This window comes from Thunnus albacares, chromosome 22 (genome assembly GCF_914725855.1).
Source record: "Thunnus albacares chromosome 22, fThuAlb1.1, whole genome shotgun sequence".
Lineage (NCBI taxonomy): Eukaryota > Metazoa > Chordata > Actinopteri > Scombriformes > Scombridae > Thunnus > Thunnus albacares.
In genome coordinates this window covers 189,379-209,083 of record NC_058127.1, presented here as the reverse complement: position 1 = coordinate 209,083, position 19,705 = coordinate 189,379, and the positions used below count along the sequence as shown (strand labels likewise).

The window sequence follows — 19,705 nt, the reverse complement described above, 5'->3', positions numbered from 1 at the left end:
TGCTTCTCTCAATCTCCAGTTCATCAGTTCGTTCTCTGATCAGATCCTCCAGGTTTGAACTGTACTGCTCCAACATCCGCAACATGGAGTCGATGATGTTCGCCCTCTTCCCTCTGTTGATGCCCCGAAACTGCAAACACACAAAACTCATGACGGGTCTTCTAGTAATTCAGGAAAAATCTGAAAATACATATCTGGGCTGCTCAGGAGTCTAAAAGGTCTTTTTGATAGCAGTTTGTGAAGTTCTGTAAATGAACCAGCAGGTGGCAGCAGCGCAGCTCGTCTCACCTGTTTAAAAATGTCATCGAAGCTCGGCCTCTTACTCGGATCCTCATTCCAACACTCGCTCATCAGACTGAGACACTCGGCAGGAGCCTCATCCACCGAAACTACAGGTCTGCAGAGAGGAGGGGGCTGCTTCAGACGCTCCACGATCTCTGAGAGACAGACAGGTGGAGAGACAGACAGGTGGAGAGACAGACGGGTGGTCAGACAAAGAGGAGGGGGCTGCTTCAGACGCTCCACGATCTCTGAGAGACAGACAGGTGGAGAGACAGACAGGTGGTTAGACAAAGAGGAGGGGGCTGCTTCAGACGTTCCACGATCTCTGAGAGACAGACAGGTGGAGAGACAGACAGGTGGAGAGACAGACAGGTGGTTAGACAAAGAGGAGGGGGCTGCTTCAGACGCTCCACGATCTCTGAGAGACAGACAGGTGGAGAGACAGACAGGTGGTTAGACAAAGAGGAGGGGGCTGCTTCAGACGTTCCACGATCTCTGAGAGACAGACAGGTGGAGAGACAGACAGGTGGTTAGACAAAGAGGAGGGGGCTGCTTCAGACGCTCCACGATCTCTGAGAGACAGACAGGTGGAGAGACAGACAGGTGGTCAGACAGACAGGTGGTCAGACAGACAGGTGGTCAGACAAAGAGGAGGGGGCTGCTTCAGACGCTCCACAATCTCTGAGAGACAGACAGGTGGAGAGACAGACAGGTGGAGAGACAGACAGGTGGTTAGACAAAGAGGAGGGGGCTGCTTCAGACGCTCCACAATCTCTGAGAGACAGACAGGTGGAGAGACAGACAGGTGGTTAGACAAAGAGGAGGGGGCTGCTTCAGACGCTCCACGATCTCTGAGAGACAGACAGGTGGTCAGACAGACAGGTGGTTAGACAAAGAGGAGGGGGCTGCTTCAGACGCTCCACGATCTCTGAGAGACAGACAGGTGGAGAGACAGATGGGTGGAGAGACAGACAGGTGGTCAGACAGACAGGTGGAGAGACAGACAGGTGGAGAGACAGATGGGTGGAGAGACAGACAGGTGGTCAGACAGACAGGTGGAGAGACAGACAGGTGGAGAGACAGACGGGTGGAGAGACAGACAGGTGGTTAGACAAAGAGGAGGGGGCTGCTTCAGACGCTCCACGATCTCTGAGAGACAGACAGGTGGTCAGACAGACAGGTGGTCAGACAGACAGGTGGTTAGACAAAGAGGAGGGGGCTGCTTCAGACGCTCCACGATCTCTGAGAGACAGACAGGTGGAGAGACAGATGGGTGGAGAGACAGACAGGTGGTCAGACAGACAGGTGGTTAGACAGACAGGTGTAGAGACAGACAGGTGGAGAGACAGACAGGTGGTCAGACAGACAGGTGGAGAGACAGACAGGTGGAGAGACAGACAGGTGGCCAGACAGACGTCCTGTCTCACCGTGGGCGGGCATGTCCATCATGGCGTATGGCAGCGTCCGAGAGATCACTTCCTGTATGATGATGGAGAAACTGAAGACGTCTCCGGCAAACGAGCCTCCTCTGACCGGAGACCTCAAAAGCTCCGGAGCCGTCCACAGCAGCTCTGAGAGACAGACGGGTGGAGAGACAGACAGGCAGGGTTAGACAGTCATGTAGGGAGACAGACAGGCAGAGAGAAAGACAGGTAGGTTTTAAGTTTTCACCCTGTGGATCTTCAGGGAGGTTGAGGCTCTGAGAGTGAAGGATCATGGGAAGGCCGTAGTCAGTGATTTTCAGAACAAAACGTCCGTCAACCAAACAGTTTGTGGACTTCAGTCGACCGTGACTCAGACCTCGTAGATGGAGATACCTTATTCCCTGAAACACACCGACAGCAACGTCCATCATCAATAAATGAAGATTTAAACCTCTAATCGATGTCAGAGACCATAGACAACAAACAAATCATCAATAAATGATGTCAGAGACCAGAAACAACAAACAAATCATCAATAAATGATGTCAGAGACCAGAAACAACAAACAAATCATCAATAAATGATGTCAGAGACCAGAAACAACAAACAAATCATCAATAAATGATGTCAGAGACCAGGAGCCTGAACCATGACGCAGGTTCAACAGATCCAGGATCTTCTGGTTATTTGGCTTCACTGAGCTGAACATGGTCCATCCAGAACCAGAACTATGAAGCTGTTATCAACCAGCTCAGTCTGGTTTAACAGCTACGAGCGCATTCATGTGAAAGAGACGGGTTGTTACGAACGACATCATCAGAACCATGAATGAAGTTCTTCATATGATACGAGATGAAACAGTGAAACCAAGAACCTGCAGATTCAACCAAGTGAAATGTAAACGAGCCTGTAATCATACAACAAAAAACTAGAAATCATAAATAAATAAAATTAAAGCTGCAAGCAGCGTTGGTCGGAACCTCGCTCTCTGGCCCGTCGGGATCAGATCATTTTGCTTTTTAAAAATGAGGGATATTTCTTACAAGTGTGGTGTGCTTTTATTTTGAAAGTTTGATTGACATGTGTACTGTCAGGTGTGTAGAGACAATAAGTAACTGCAGCTGGACACAGAAAAATACTCATATATTTGAATGGAGAGTGTGAGCGAACCCACACCTTTTTGAACATTTACTGCTTCCACATAGTTTTAGATACAAACTTCATTTGAACTTTAAATGAGTCACGAGACTTTGACCTACAAATCTTGAATTTACATGTTTTTTCTATCTTTTATTGTTTTTGAGATATTAGAGTGTGAGTTTTAAAGTCTTTTCTTGCTCCTCCTGTGATTTTATAATGAGTGTGTATTGTGGAATGTTTCACAGCACTGAGGGAGTGACATCACCAGGAGCAGTTGGAGAGGAGGATTTTAGAGTACGCTTCTTGTGAAATCTCCTCATAAATCCCATGACTTTGGCCAAATCTTACATCAAAAATCATATTTTAGTAGGAAATTTCATGGTGAATCCATTGATACAGGTTTGAAAGTGGTCAGACTTATAGTTTAGACGTCAGAAGCCTCTGTTTGACACAAAGTTCATGCCCATAGATTGCCTCCCCATTGTTTTACATTGTAAGGGTGATGTGGCGCTGCAACTTTCAGGGCTTATAAAATCCAAACCGTTCGAGTTATTACAAAGTTTTTGACAACTTTTTTTCAGCACAGTGTCATAAGTCATGTATTAAAGCTGATACCATTAACGCCCTCGGAGGAGATAGCATTTGTGCGGGGGCCAAAATTGGGGCAAAGTCTTATTTTGAAAGGCTAATTGCGGACTTCCTGTTGGATTTAGGTCAGGGGTGTCAGCATATGATTTGTAGGTCTTGATGAGACGAATAATTGAGTTTTGGTTTGATCTCTCTACGACATTCCTACGAGCCGTGGCGGCCATTTTAGTTACATAGGTGGGGCTAGAGAGCACATTTTGGCACTTTAGGGGTTAATTTTTACATTTTATCAAATTTTTTACCAGACCTGATGTGCGTGCCAAAGCTGGTGAGTTTTTGAGCATGTTTAGGGGGTCAACTTTAGGGTTTAAGTGGCGTAATAATGAAGAAACAAACAAACAAACCAACATATGAAAAACAACAGGTTCCTCGTCTAAGGGCAATAGTAGTCCTCTGCCTTTTGGGTTCGGTCCCTAAAAATACATGTAGGAATTATTCTATATGACTGAAGTATAGAGGGAATATTTTTACTATTTAGAAACCATCTGAATATGTCACATAACAAATTTAAAGTTGCAGTACACGACATTCAGCCACTAGATGTCGCACTTTAGCACCAACATCTAAGATTGTTGTTTACTCAATAAAGTTGGAAAAAAAAGCAGTCCCTGAACCGAAAGCTAAAGAAACTCAGATCAAACTAGGCAGCGCTGATCAATTATGGATCAAGACTCTGTTACTGTTTTCACAAACATATTTTAGTGAAGTGAAGCTGTTGAGAAAGTTTGTGATGCAAACGCCATCTTGTAAGCAGATGTGGAAGACATGGAGGGACTCACATGCACTAACATGCACGTTTACACGCACTAACATGCACGCTTACACGCACTAACATGCACTCTCACATGCACTAACATGCACTCTCACATGCACTAAAATGCATGCGTGGCCAGACTGGCTATCAAAACAAAGAACAGAGAAGCTCAGATAACAACACACAGAGGGAGTGTGACTTCATTCGCTGCTCAGGTCACCATTACTCCACAATATCTTTACATATCAAATATATTGTTGGCTGACATCTAGTGAGGCTCAATGTCATTTATTGCATCTTTAAAAGTAACGTCAGACTGTTTCTGCTGCTGAAGCAAAGAGTGTAAAAGTAGTTAATGACTGATGATTTCTAATCATGGAGCCAATTAACAGTGAGGATTATTGTTCTCTGGTGTTTATTTCCAGTTTTCATCACACAGTTGTCTGATATTATTCTGACTGCAGTGATGAATCAGAGTAAAATCATCCTCACTGTCAGCTTCACTCTGGTAGAAAATCAACTAAACTATTAAAATATGTGTTTAGTGTCATAAATGATCTCTGTTTGTTAGAAGCTCTGATTTAAAACAGAAACATGGAGCAACATGTTTCCACTGACCTATAAAATATATATTGATCTTTTTTAAAAGTCACTTTATAGTAACTCAGGACTTTTGTCCATGTCGGGATCCTGTAGGAATGATGACTCTTTATTTCCAGTGATCTGATTGGTCAGTGGTCGGGGGTGTTGATCCTCTGAAGTTAACCTGTTGCCATGGTGATGAACCCTGGTAAGAAGTGAACCACTAAGTTACACCTGAAGTTACCTCACTAACCCCAATCCTGCTTCATAGTACAGACCTCTGACACAACAAACAAATTATTATTATTAATTATTAGTTATTATTACAGTCTTTATTATTAGTAGTATCATTACAACTGATTATATTATTATTATTATTATTATTAATACAACTAATTATGTCGTTATTAGTACAACTGATTAGAGGTTATCTCTAAAGGGCCAACCACAAGAACTATAACATAACATAACATAACTAAAACCTAACCCTATAACAATAACTTTAATGATAACGATGTGAGCATCCACACTGATGAACAACACCGTTCTATAAACAGTTGGGTTTGGGTAGCGCTGTGTGCTCCAGCTGTGTCGGCAGCTCAGGAAAATGACTTGTTACTGCTTTATGTTGCACAGAGAAAGAAAAAGAAAGTCAGAAGCGTTCAAAGGCGGCTGGTGATTCAGTGTGTTGCTCAGCATATTTTGGGACTCTAGTTGCTGTGATGCTCCAGTATTTACAGACCAAACTGCACCGACAGACGGTAGCAGTCGCTGAAGCATGATGTGCAAAAGCGAACAGACGACTAACTACTTTATTGTGCTGTGGCAGGAACACACAGTATGAACACTGATCTAACTTCATCATTTCTTTTTACATTATCATGCAGAACAAAGTTCCAGCATCATTGTATAATAAAGAGACACAAACCTATCTGAAGCAATCACCTCTGGGTGTCATTCTGCTCTAGTTTACAGTGCATCAGTCCGCGGTGAGAAAGGAGCAAAACCGCATTAAAATACATAAATATAAATAAATAAAGGCATCAGTCAGTTTCCAGAGTTCAGATGATATATGCAGGTTTGGAAATTTGATTGGAAATTTCAGGCTAGATGCAGACTTTGTCGTGCTGTATGGTTTAGAGGGTGGATTTTGATTGGCTGTCAGTGTTTCTATTGGTCGTCAAATCACTCTGAAAGTGATCCCACAGATATCGTTCACTACTGTCTCTCCACCATCAACTTGAGTTAGATATTTATATATTTAGTTATTGTTATAGTTATTGTTCTTGGTGTGGACGGCCCTTAACACAGAGGTCATCTCCAACAGACGTAGTGCTGTTGTGTCGAATTGTTGCAGAAAAATGTATCAGAGCAAAAAAAAACCTCTCTCTTAATAAAAAGGGAGTCAGAGGTCCAAGTAGCAAAGTGTTCTTTAATGCCGGCAAAAAAGGGGAACGAGTAGCACTTTTTACAAAGTATCAAATCGCTCCAAAGGTTTTTCTCTGGGGCATTGTTTTTATGTCCTTGGGTCAGCTTAGGCCACACCTTATCATCCAGCCTCCCTAATTTTTGACCAATTATTATGTTACTTTTTCCTCGTCACTCGTTGCTGGCAAAAACTCTTCAGACCATGTTTTGAGCTGTTTGTGGGCATATCTCGGCCCACATAATTCTTCCTGATTGTGTCCAATTTTTTATATATAAGTATTGGGAATCACTTTATACCATTATTGTCCAGTTGTCTTCTGGCCTCTTATTTTATTCTAGTTATTCTTAGTCATTTTACACCCTTATTTCTTGATCTCTTCCAGAGGATATTTTTTCTAAAAGTTGAAGACTTTAATGCAGACCCAAGCAACATGACATGTAATACAAACACACTCAAATTTCTCCAGTGTATGATTATGATTCTTCTACTGTGCCTCTATATGTATAGTGTGATTAAATATGGTTCGTGAGATTATAACTACACCAATACAAATTGTATCCCACTAGCCCTTATTGCTTATAAACTTGTAAAATCAATCTGCATAGCTTAATATTGTCTTTAAGCACACCAATGACTTTTAATGAAAATACACCACAGTGCCAGCACCACCTTGATAAGATCCATCAGCAGGGACGACTTGAACATCCAGTCCAGCCTCATGTCGCCGTCAGCCAGCAGGTCCGCCAGGCTGCCTCGAGGACAGTGTTCAACCACCATGGCAAAGATCCCCGAATCCAGGAACAAACCCAGGTACAGGTTCAGGTTCTCATGCCGCATTTCCCTTAACTGGAGAGGAGACAGATAGTGTACTGGAACTACATGATCAATACACTGTCAGAATATAATCAATAATACTCAGGAATATGTGTCTACTGTGTGTCTACTGTGTGTTTACGGTTCATCATACCTGACTGAAGAGACTCTGGGTGTTTTGATTGACAGCTGTTATTGTATTTGATACAGGGATCTTCTTCAGCCAAACCCAGTCACCCTGGTAACAACACAACCAATCAGAATGCGGGGTCAGTTTGTAATTTAGCACAGACAGGTGAGTTAAACAGACAGACAGGTACAGGTGTACCTCCAGTATTCCTATATTGGAGCTCTCAGGTGTCGCCAGGATGTAGCTTCGACAAATTGAGCGGATCGGAGTTTTGACTTCTAGAAGACTCCTCATGATGGACTCATCGTTCAGTTTCTACAAAAGCAACAAGAAGATTTGTTTGTTCCCACACATATCCTTGTTCCCACACATATCAATGCTCTACGTGTTTGTTCCCACACACAACCATGCTCTTTATGTTTGTTCCCACACATATCCACACTCTACGTGTTTGTTCCCACACATATCCATGCTCTATGTAGTATAAACAGTATAAACAGTACTTCGTATAAACAGTATAGAGTATTTAGAAGGAGGTAAACATGGAGGTAAAAAGTTTGAACCTTCTTGCTGACTTGAGTGTCGATGAAGACGATGTCGTCCAGAGTCAGGATGAGTTTGGTGGTGTTCGCTGCTCTCCTGAACTTCCTGTACAGACAAAGATTCTGATCAGTCCTGATCCAGTTCACATTTCATCAATAAATAATTTCTGCTGATCATCCTCACAATTGTAAATCTTTTTAAGTGTGTGTGTGTGTGTGTGTGTGTGTGTGTGTGTTCACCTGATCCAGTACAAGAAAGCTCCAATCAGAGCACAGAGCAACAGGAAGACAAAGAACAGCGTCACCGTGTCAACACCTGCAGGTAAACAAAGTAAATAAACAAATTGAACATCAGAGTCAAAGCTCCTCAGTTTCACTTCCTGTTGATGCTGAATGTCCTGGATACACACATGATGTGCTGTAGAGGCGCTCTACAGAGCTCAGGCCTTCAGGTGACCAGATCTACCTTAGACAGGGTCCCCACCCTCCCTGTAGGACAGTGAACGCATCACTGCTGTAGTCCTCCACTGGACTGAACCAACAGAGGCTGAATCTACTTTAGACAAAGTTCCCACCCTCCCTGTAGATAATGAACGCACCACCACTGCAGGCCTCCTCTGGACTGAACCAACAGAAGCTGGCGGTTGGGGGTTTCCCTCCGGGGAAGATGAAGGAGCGGCCCAGTGGTCTCAGACCTCCAACGGTCCCGTCTGTGTGTGTCGGAGCGAGCGTGTGTGTCGGCACAAGACGGTCGCCGTCACAGTCCAACACCACATACCTGGCCTGCAGGCCACGCCCCTCTTTACCGCCATACAACATCTGGAAAAGAACAGGAAGCAGAGAGGAGCTGACGGAGCTGTCAACATCATAATATACCGTAGTCAGAAGTTGATCTGATCAGATTCCTCTGAGGTCTGTTTCATGAAGCAGGACGTTATCTGGATCACGTTCAGAGCGTAAACCTGCTTCTTCAAACAAAGCTGCTGCTTTCTTTGATCCAAGCTGAGTTATAGCTTCATTTCGATGTGTTTTTTCTTCTCTTATATTAAAATCAATTGAATTAAAATATTGCTAACCTGGTTGAAGCCCTGGAAGTCAAAGCCTCCATCTGATTGGACGAGCTGATCACCTGTCACCCAGCGCCCGCCCCCTGCCTGACGACGCTCCTCCACCGCCTTAGCAACGAAGTACACCATGTTAAAGATGGTCCCAAAGACCGGAGACACCTGTAGACAAAGTTCAGGACAGAATGTCATCATGTCACATGATTTAAATAATTAAAGTAACATCTCAAGTCAACAGATTGTTTTTGTTTCCTACGTGTCTCTTTAAATGTCACTAAATGACCAACATTAATCCTTCAAGTGAAACGACTGCATACAATGTTTCACCACGTAGTCACATAAACATGTTCTGTATTTGTTGTGTATATGTAGTGTACATATTGTTGTGTATATGTAGTGTACATATTGTTGTGTATATGTAGTGTATTTGTTGTGTACATATTGTTGTGTATTTGTTGTGTATATGTAGTGTACATATTGTTGTGTATATGTAGTGTACATGTTGTTGTGTATATGTAGTGTACATGTTGTGTATTTGTTGTGTATTTGTTGTGTACATGTTGTTGTGTATATGTAGTGTACATATTGTTGTGTATATGTAGTGTACATATTGTTGTGTATATGTAGTGTACATATTGTTGTGTATTTGTTGCGTATTTGTAGTGTACATATTGTTGTGTATATGTAGTGTACATATTGTTGTGTATATGTAGTGTACATATTGTGTTGTGTATTTGTTGTGTACATGTTGTTGTGTATATGTAGTGTACATATTGTGTTGTGTATTTGTTGTGTACATGTTGTTGTGTATATGTAGTGTACATATTGTTGTGTATATGTAGTGTACATATTGTTGTGTATTTGTTGCGTATTTGTAGTGTACATATTGTTGTGTATATGTAGTGTACATATTGTTGTGTATTTGTTGCGTATTTGTAGTGTACATATTGTTGTGTATATGTAGTGTACATATTGTTGTGTATATGTAGTGTACATGTTGTTGTGTATTTGTTGTGTACATATTGTTGTGTATATGTAGTGTACATATTGTTGTGTATATGTAGTGTACATGTTGTTGTGTATTTGTTGTGTATTTGTTGTGTACATATTGTTGTGTATATGTAGTGTACATATTGTGTTGTGTATTTGTTGTGTACATGTTGTTGTGTATATGTAGCGTACATATTGTTGTGTATATGTAGTGTACATATTGTGTTGTGTATTTGTTGTGTACATATTGTTGTGTATATGTAGTGTACATATTGTTGTGTATATGTAGTGTACATATTGTGTTGTGTATTTGTTGTGTACATGTTGTTGTGTATATGTAGTGTACATATTGTGTTGTGTATTTGTTGTGTACATGTTGTTGTGTATATGTAGTGTACATATTGTTGTGTATATGTAGTGTACATATTGTTGTGTATTTGTTGCGTATTTGTAGTGTACATATTGTTGTGTATATGTAGTGTACATATTGTTGTGTATTTGTTGCGTATTTGTAGTGTACATATTGTTGTGTATATGTAGTGTACATATTGTTGTGTATATGTAGTGTACATGTTGTTGTGTATTTGTAGTGTACATATTGTTGTGTATATGTAGTGTACATGTTGTTGTGTATTTGTTGTGTATATGTAGTGTACATATTGTTGTGTATATGTAGTGTACATATTGTTGTGTATATGTAGTGTACATATTGTTGTGTATATGTAGTGTACATATTGTTGTGTATATGTAGTGTACATATTGTGTTGTGTATTTGTTGTGTACATATTGTTGTGTATATGTAGTGTACATATTGTTGTGTATATGTAGTGTACATATTGTGTTGTGTATTTGTTGTGTACATGTTGTTGTGTATATGTAGTGTACATATTGTGTTGTGTATTTGTTGTGTACATGTTGTTGTGTATATGTAGTGTACATATTGTTGTGTATATGTAGTGTACATATTGTTGTGTATTTGTTGCGTATTTGTAGTGTACATATTGTTGTGTATATGTAGTGTACATATTGTTGTGTATATGTAGTGTACATGTTGTTGTGTATTTGTAGTGTACATATTGTTGTGTATATGTAGTGTACATGTTGTTGTGTATTTGTTGTGTATATGTAGTGTACATATTGTTGTGTATATGTAGTGTACATATTGTTGTGTATATGTAGTGTACATATTGTTGTGTATATGTAGTGTACATGTTGTTGTGTATTTGTAGTGTACATATTGTTGTGTATATGTAGTGTACATGTTGTTGTGTATTTGTTGTGTATATGTAGTGTACATATTGTTGTGTATATGTAGTGTACATATTGTTGTGTATATGTAGTGTACATATTGTTGTGTATTTGTTGCGTATTTGTAGTGTACATATTGTTGTGTATATGTAGTGTACATATTGTTGTGTATTTGTTGCGTATTTGTAGTGTACATATTGTTGTGTATATGTAGTGTACATATTGTTGTGTATATGTAGTGTACATATTGTTGTGTATATGTAGTGTACATATTGTTGTGTATATGTAGTGTACATATTGTTGTGTATTTGTTGCGTATTTGTAGTGTACATATTGTTGTGTATATGTAGTGTACATATTGTTGTGTATATGTAGTGTACATATTGTTGTGTATATGTAGTGTACATGTTGTTGTGTATTTGTTGTGTACATATTGTTGTGTATATGTAGTGTACATATTGTTGTGTATATGTAGTGTACATATTGTTGTGTATTTGTTGCGTATTTGTAGTGTACATATTGTTGTGTATATGTAGTGTACATATTGTTGTGTATATGTAGTGTACATATTGTTGTGTATATGTAGTGTACATGTTGTTGTGTATTTGTTGTGTACATATTGTTGTGTATATGTAGTGTACATATTGTTGTGTATATGTAGTGTACATGTTGTTGTGTATTTGTTGTGTATTTGTTGTGTACATATTGTTGTGTATATGTAGTGTACATATTGTGTTGTGTATTTGTTGTGTACATGTTGTTGTGTATATGTAGCGTACATATTGTTGTGTATATGTAGTGTACATGTTGTTGTGTATTTGTTGTGTATTTGTTGTGTACATGTTGTTGTGTATATGTAGCGTACATATTGTTGTGTATATGTAGTGTACATGTTGTTGTGTATTTGTTGTGTATTTGTTGTGTACATATTGGGGGGGGCTGTGGCTCAGGAGGTAGAGCGGGTCGTCCACTAATCGGAAGATCGGCGGTTCGATTCCCGGCTCCTCCAGTCCACATGCCGATGTGTCCTTGGGCAAGACACTTAACCCCAAAATTGCTCCTGATGGCTGTGCCATCAGTGTATGAATGTGTGTGAATGGTTAGCTTCCTCTGATGGGCAGGTTGGGACATTGCATGGTAGCCCCTGTACCCATTCAGCGTATGAATGTGTGTGAATGGGTGAATGTGATTCGTAGTGTAAAAAGCGCTTTGAGTGGTTGGAAGACTAGAAAGGCGCTATACAAGTACAGTCCATTTACCATTTACCATATTGTTGTGTATTTGTTGTGTACATGTTGTTGTGTATATGTAGCGTACATATTGTGTTGTGTATTTGTTGTGTACATGTTGTTGTGTATTTGTTGTGTATTTGTTGTGTACATATTGTTGTGTATATGTAGTGTACATGTTGTGTATTTGTTGTGTATATGTAGTGTACATGTTGTTGTGTATATGTAGCGTACATGTTGTTGTGTATTTGTTGCGTATTTGTTGTGTACATGTTGTTGTGTATATGTAGTGTACATGTTGTGTACATGTTGTGTATTTGTTGTGTATATGTAGTGTACATATTGTTGTGTATATGTAGTGTACATATTGTTGTGTATATGTTGTGTATTTGTTGTGTACATGTTGTGTACATGTTGTGTATATGTAGTGTACATGTTGTTGTGTATATGTAGTGTACATATTGTTGTGTATATGTTGTGTATATGTAGTGTACCTGTTGTGTACATGTTGTGTATTTGTTGTGTACATGTTGTGTACATGTTGTGTATATGTAGTGTACATGTTGTGTACATGTTGTGTATTTGTTGTGTATATGTAGTGTATATGTAGTGTACATATTGTTGTGTATATGTAGTGTACATATTGTTGTGTACATGTTGTGTATATGTAGTGTACATGTTGTGTACATGTTGTGTATTTGTTGTGTACATGTTGTGTACATGTTGTGTACATGTTGTGTATTTGTTGTGTACATGTTTACCTCCGTCGCAGACACGGCCGACCGGATCTCTCGGTTCAGCTGAGCTTGATGAAAAGCTTCGTAGAAACTCTGGTCGGACTCCATAGTAACAGTCAGAACGGAGCTGTAGGCGTGGCGAAGCTGCGTGCTATTGGTCAGCTGAGGGAATACTGTGTCCTGATTGGATAAAAGAGAGAACAAGAGAACCAAACAGAATTCAGCTTCTTTTACTTTATTCTAGAAGACGACTTGATGTTTGAGGTCTGAATCTGATCAACAGACTTTTAGATGTAAATTCTGAGGAAACAACTCTGAAGATTTAATTCCTTTTTAAATCTGTGATTCAGGAAACTGAAGGATGAACATGAGACTGAGACTTTAATGACAGATGTGAGGATTTGGAAAGATAGAAGTTATATTTCACTACATTTCTGTTTGTACAGTTATATTCTGAACTCAGTGATACAGAGACTGTGTTTGGCTTCCAGAAGAAGAAGAATATTTTGTCTTTAACACATTAAATGCCTCCTCGGGTCAAAGGTGGAACTAAATAAAAATCAACAGAATTTTAACTTATTTTAACCTTCTGAGAAGTTGAGAAAAACTCTCTGATGTAGTTTGATGAAGTTATTGATCCGTAAATATACTGATGAAGTAGTAAAGTGATGATATGTTCGTTACCTGGTACGGCATGGCGTACAGCAGCGCATCATATGGAATAAACATGTAACCATCTGACACCATCCCCATGTCCAGAGCAGCCAATAGGAGCTCTCGCTGATCCTCTCCACCAATCAGGACGGAGCTCATACACAAGATCACCACTGCAACAGAAAACCACTCACAGTTCAACACTTTAAACACTTTGTAATGTTATAATAATCAATAATAAATCAGCTGAAACAGTTCAGACAGCAGCAGGTGTAAACACAGGTAACAGTAACGCCAGACCTGCCAACATTTAGGTTTCAAAGATTGGGAGGCTTTTTCGGGAGGGGGGGGGGCATAAACATGTAGAAAAGTGATATTTTCAACTGCTTTGCCTGCAGTGTCTCATCCATCACCAGTATGTTTTACATAATGAAAGCTGTCTGTTTGTAGCCTCACTGTTTATCTGAGTTTGCCACATTTTTTAACATTTGGCAAATTCTCAAAAACAACAACAACAACGTTACTTTACAATGAAGGAAGAATGGCGCCTCTTTTATTCCCACTCCGCACCCTGAACACCTGTTCTTGCATTATGTTATTTGGGTTGAAGAGGTACAATCATCCACAAGAAATAGTAGTTACCTGGATGTAACTCCATTTCCTGCTGCTGCTTCATATTAAGAGCTTTCCACTGACAAATTAATGGAAGGCTTTTATTGTGAAGAACTTGAAATGAAATGTGTTTATCACTGAGTTAGCGGAGCTTTGTTAGTGGTGCTATTCTTCAGTAAAACAAGTCAACACAATAACATTTGGAGATATTCAGGGCTCTTTGTTCAGTGGATCAGTTGTAAACACTGCAGAGAGGAAGAGTACCAGCAGAAACAGACACAGTGATGATGATGTTTGATGAAGAGCTGCAGACGACAGGCTCTTACGGCATCTTCAGCAAACATCTTCAACAGGTAGCCTAAACAACTTATTTTACCTTGCAGTGAGGGTAGCACACTATTGTAACATGAGGGAACACTTCCTGTGCTTCTGGCTGATTTTATATCTGTGATCGTCAACATCTGAACCCTCAGCAGCTGTGTGCTAACATGTAGCTGCTAACAGCTAGCATATACTGACTGACTCATGTTACGATCCACATCATCTTCACACACCACAGAAAATACAGTCCAGTGACCATTAGTACGTATCTTAGTTCTGTTAATAACGATATAGTTACATATCAGCGAGATAACAAGTGAATATAATTCACCGAATACTTTAATATTTAACATTTCAGCTACAAATCAGCTGATAAACTGGAGTTTAAAATGTGTGACAGCAGATCATCTAACAGGAAACTGTTTACTGTTTGTTTTAGTTGATGGGAAATTATTATGAGTATAATCATGAGTTTTTCCGTAATTAAGCTGAACCCATTGTGATTTTTCAGAATAAAAAATGTATCATCATCACTTCAAACTAACAGAAACTGAACAACGCAGGAACATTTATTCACTGAGAGCAAGATCACAGTCAGCTGTTCCTCCAACTCTTTACTAGTAGAACTATTACTATTTACTACTCTTACACTTTACTGACTGTAATCTCTGACCCAGACAATAATGGCTGCTCTGACCTTTGACCTTGTCGGCCTCTCTGATCGCTTTTAGCGCCTCCCGAGGTCCGCCTTTGTTCTGGGTTTCCATGGTAACCACCGGACCAACCGGGAGGCCCAAAGCCCTGAGGGCAGAGGCCACCTCCTGTCCTGTGCTCTCCCATAGGTCAGTTGGTGCTGATGACACGGAAAGAGGAAGGAATAAATATAAATATATAAACTTAGCACAAAAAGTAAAGAAATGTGTGTTTGGTAGATTATTTCTTTGCTGTAACGAAGCTTCTTGGTAATAAATCTTATACCGTTGGAAAGCCTGTTTATTTCCCTTTTAAATGGTGCCACATTTGTGAGGAACATGCATTTGTGGGATGAGCAGCAGAGCTGAGTATGTGGGTTGCACCATGAAAAATTTACCAAATCTTCTCTGCCGATGCCAAACAGCTTATTCTGCCATTGACTCTTGTTTTGTGTTTGGTGGATTGGATGATTGAAGTTTGAAGAAATAAGACATATTGGCAATTTAACAATTTATTCATTTAACAAACAGGAGACTCAGTAGCATGTGGAAGAACCATACACAGCCACAACAGCCTGGCACCTCCTCCTCATGCTGGTCACCAGCCTGGTCACACTCTGCTGTGGGATGGCGTCCCATTCTTCAACCAGCATTTGTTGCAAGTCAGCCAACATGGTTGTGTTGGTCACTCTGGCACGAACAGCACGCCCAAGCTGATCCCACAAGTGCTCAATGGAGTTGAGGTCAGGACTGCTGGCAGGCCGTTCCATCCTCTCCACTCTGGAGGTAGTCTCTGATAAACCCCGCTCTGTGGGGGCGAGCGTTGCCATCTTGGAGGACAGAGTTCGATCCCAGACTGTGGAGATATGGGATTGCCACTGGTCGCAGAATCTCATCTCACTATCTCTCTGCATTGAGATTGCCTCCAATGATGATGAGCATCATTTTTCCAGTGAGGGAGATGCCGCCCCACACCATCACACTGCCTCCACCAACAGATGTTGCTCTATCGGTGCAGCAATCAGCATAGTGTTCTCCATGTCTTCTCCACACTTTGACCCTACGATCCAACTGCCATAGGCAGAATCTGGACTTATCGCTGAACATAATGTTCCTCCACATGTTCAGGTTCCAGTGCACGTGTTGCTGACACCAGCGCAAACAGGTCTGACAGTGAAGTGGGGTGTCGACTTCTTGGGACGCCCACTTCATGGCCTGTCTCTGACATCCCCCGTTATATGGAACTTGGCCTTCACTTTGGAGATGGTACTAGTGCTCACTCCAAATAATGCTGCAACTTGGTTTTGCGGAACACCAGCTTGAAGTTGCCCTGTCACACAGGCCCTATCCAGATCAGTCAAACATGCAGGTCCCATGCTCACAGGTGCTGCCAATCAGGCACCTGATTAGCAGCACCTGGGGGTACGAGAAGCTCAAAACAACAGTCAATAGCAACAGCAAAATAAGCTGTTTGGCATTGGCAGATTTGACAAATTTTTCATGGGCGCAACCCACATACTCAGTTCTGCTGCTCATCCCACAAATGCATGTTCCTTACAAGTGTGGCGCCATTTAAAAGAGGAATAAACAGGCTTTCCAACAGTATAAGATTTATTGCCAAGAAGCTTCGTTACAACAAAGAAATAATCTACCAAACACAAATTTCCTCACTTTTTCTAAGTTTATAAATGCTTTGATATATGATGATATATAATATATATTAAAAAATAATATATTTATGCCTTCTGTCCCTATGTTTACAAATACAGGAACACACAGACCACACCCATAAAGTTAGATCACACCCACACACATTAGACCACGCCCACCACTGTGACATCACACCCTCACCTGAGATGATGCCCACGTGCGCCCAGCGAAAGAACCTGAGCACGGTGAACAGCACTCTGCTGGGAGGAGTGATAGGCGGCAGGTTTGGCCAATCAGCATCCAGACAGCCTGGTGAGGAAAGCCCCGCCTCCCAGTGGTGAGCCAATAAGGAGGCAGCATGACAGAGGGCGGGGTTAAAGGGTCCAATGTAGGCGTGGCCATAACCCTCCATGTCACCGAGTTCTGTTAAAGCTGAAATAATATCAAAGAAGCAGAAGATGTTAAAATAATCAGCACAAATATAAAATCAGCTTTAACTGACTTTTAGTTTGTCAGTTTTTTTAAATTACTTTTTACTCCATTTATTCCTTCTAGTGTGACAGACTTTTAAAGGTAAATGTTAACTAACACAGTGGTTCTGAACCTGCGGGTTGAAGATGACTGTGGAGAAAACAAGACTAGTTCAAAACCTATTATATGGCTGGACTGGGTATGAAACTCTACAGGGCTTTTCATTTGAAATAAGGGCTCTTAATTTGAAATGGATACACCAACAATGGTGTAACTTAATCACTCAGTCAGTCCGTTATGGACTTTTGTGTTGAGAAACACAAGGCGGTTTCAACAGAGCCCTGAGCTCCCAACAACAACATCACCCTGACTTTCTGTAATATGGATTTACCAAAAACAACATGGAATATCCACAGTTGGTAGGTAACAGAAATTTGTTACCTCCTCGTTACTTTATTAGTTACATATTTTTAGCTAATTTGTTGCCTTCTCGTTAGCTAATTGGTTACCGAACCTTTGGAGGTGGAGCAGTCCTCATCCAGCAGTTTGATGTCATACCAGTATCCTCTGCTTAGACCCCTGTCACTCCGTAACCGTGACAACGCCAGGTTGGCTGCTGCTGTTGGCATCGCCCTGGAGAACAGCGGGTCACATGTCCATGGGCCAATCAGAGCAAGCTTGAAGGTAGCTGTCCAAACCTCTGCTATGCTTAGCAACCACAGACACGCCCCTAGCAACCACCTGGGAAGCAGCATCCTCACCCTGAAAAAAAGTAGAAATAGTTTATTTCTTCAGAAGTAAACAGTAGAAACACACAGTCAGTCTGTCAGACTTTAAACTCTGAAGCTTTTACACTTTATTTAAACTGGTTCAGAGTGTCTTATGCATTTAGACAGAACACAAAATTAATGAATGAAAATGTTTCAACTTATATTCAGGAGCTTTATGAATCTGCTTTGTAAACTTACAGAGGTGAAAGGGAAAAGGAGAAAGACTGGAGGGAAATATCAGTAACAACTCCTGTTTGAAGAATAACATCATCATCATCATCATCTTCCTTTTGAGTGATTTCTGGAGGATTTACATTTTTTCATTTTTTCTTTGCATATTTAAGATCAGTTTAAATTAATAGAATGATATCAGGACTCAAAAATATCTGAAGTCCACTGAAAACATGAGACCAGGGTCTGAAGAACAGGATGACCCTGGTCCTGGTCTTCAGACCCTGGTCCTGGTTCTGATCCAGAATCGGATGTCAGAGTACAGATTTAATGTCCGCGAGGGACAGTTCAGCTCACAGACACTAGTCAGTAAAGATTCATGCAGAAAAGGACAAAAATGAATAAAAACAATATTAAATCTTAAAAAACACAAAAGTGAACTGTGACATCACGACAGTCTCCTCACATCCACAGCTGCTAACACTTGATTAAAAAAGTCACTGTATTGTTCTCCTAATGGTGTTTTCTAACCAAAATTAGACAGCCAGCCAAACTCTTTTAATAAATGACACAACTCAATAAACAAGAGTCAGTCCGCAGATTTCTAGGTCCAAGTTTAATGCAGACTCTTGTAGAATACTGATACAGTAAAGTAAATTTAAAAATAGTAAATGTATAGACATATGTTTGTTAAAGCACTACATATAAAGCCAGAATAACACAAACTGTGATCAAATTATACTAAATGTAAACTATATGCTCCTGAGGCATGATGTACTGAACATGTCATATAGTATGAGCACCTACCAGCCAGTATCTAGCATTAATCTAATACAAACACAAAAACATCCCATCAAAGACAAACATTCTTCAATGACGGATGATAAGCAGCATTGAAGGTGTCAAGATGAAGGGGTGTCTGGATCGGTGGAGACTGGAACGAGGGGTCTGGCGTTGATGATGGCAGAAACTACGGACATGAGTGTGCACAGGACTTTGTGGGAGAGATGAATATGTTGTTGTAACAGCATGGAGTCAAATATTCGGCGAGCAACTCCAATGATTCACTCCCAGGAGCCTCCTATGTGCAAAGAATGAGGGGGGTTGAACTCCCAGGAACAGCCCTGTTCATTCAGGTATCTCTGGATATTGGTCCCTTGTTGCTGCTTGGTCAGTCTGAGCTCATTGCTGGCACCAACAAAATTTGTTCCATAATCTGATCTCAGTTGCTTTACAGGTCCATGAATTGCAAAGAACCGCCTCAGAGTGTTGATGCAACAGGTATCGATTACCTCCATATGCACTGCTCTAGTGCTCATGCAGGTAAACAATATTGCTCAACACTTGCAACA

The 19,705-nt window shown here is 40.6% G+C and overlaps 1 protein-coding gene across 1 annotated transcript in view; it reads right to left on the bottom strand.

The window, feature by feature from the left end:
* LOC122974379 (retinal guanylyl cyclase 2-like) overlaps positions 1 to 18,452 on the bottom strand; it is a 29,085-nt gene extending 10,633 nt beyond the window's left edge. The window contains exons 1-16 of the mRNA XM_044342375.1: positions 17,927 to 18,452; positions 17,143 to 17,373; positions 15,297 to 15,452; positions 13,697 to 13,839; positions 13,037 to 13,192; positions 8,821 to 8,970; positions 8,344 to 8,563; positions 7,985 to 8,060; positions 7,766 to 7,850; positions 7,401 to 7,517; positions 7,227 to 7,310; positions 6,929 to 7,105; positions 1,954 to 2,107; positions 1,710 to 1,853; positions 289 to 437; positions 1 to 130 (exon numbers count right to left, since the gene is read on the bottom strand). The exon at positions 1 to 130 is cut by the window's left edge and continues 34 nt beyond it. Coding sequence (XP_044198310.1) covers positions 1 to 130; positions 289 to 437; positions 1,710 to 1,853; positions 1,954 to 2,107; positions 6,929 to 7,105; positions 7,227 to 7,310; positions 7,401 to 7,517; positions 7,766 to 7,850; positions 7,985 to 8,060; positions 8,344 to 8,563; positions 8,821 to 8,970; positions 13,037 to 13,192; positions 13,697 to 13,839; positions 15,297 to 15,452; positions 17,143 to 17,373; positions 17,927 to 18,167 — 2,413 coding nt within the window. The 5' untranslated portion in view covers positions 18,168 to 18,452. The remainder of the gene's footprint in view (positions 131 to 288; positions 438 to 1,709; positions 1,854 to 1,953; positions 2,108 to 6,928; positions 7,106 to 7,226; positions 7,311 to 7,400; positions 7,518 to 7,765; positions 7,851 to 7,984; positions 8,061 to 8,343; positions 8,564 to 8,820; positions 8,971 to 13,036; positions 13,193 to 13,696; positions 13,840 to 15,296; positions 15,453 to 17,142; positions 17,374 to 17,926) is intronic.
* Between the last annotated feature and the right edge of the window lie 1,253 nt (positions 18,453 to 19,705).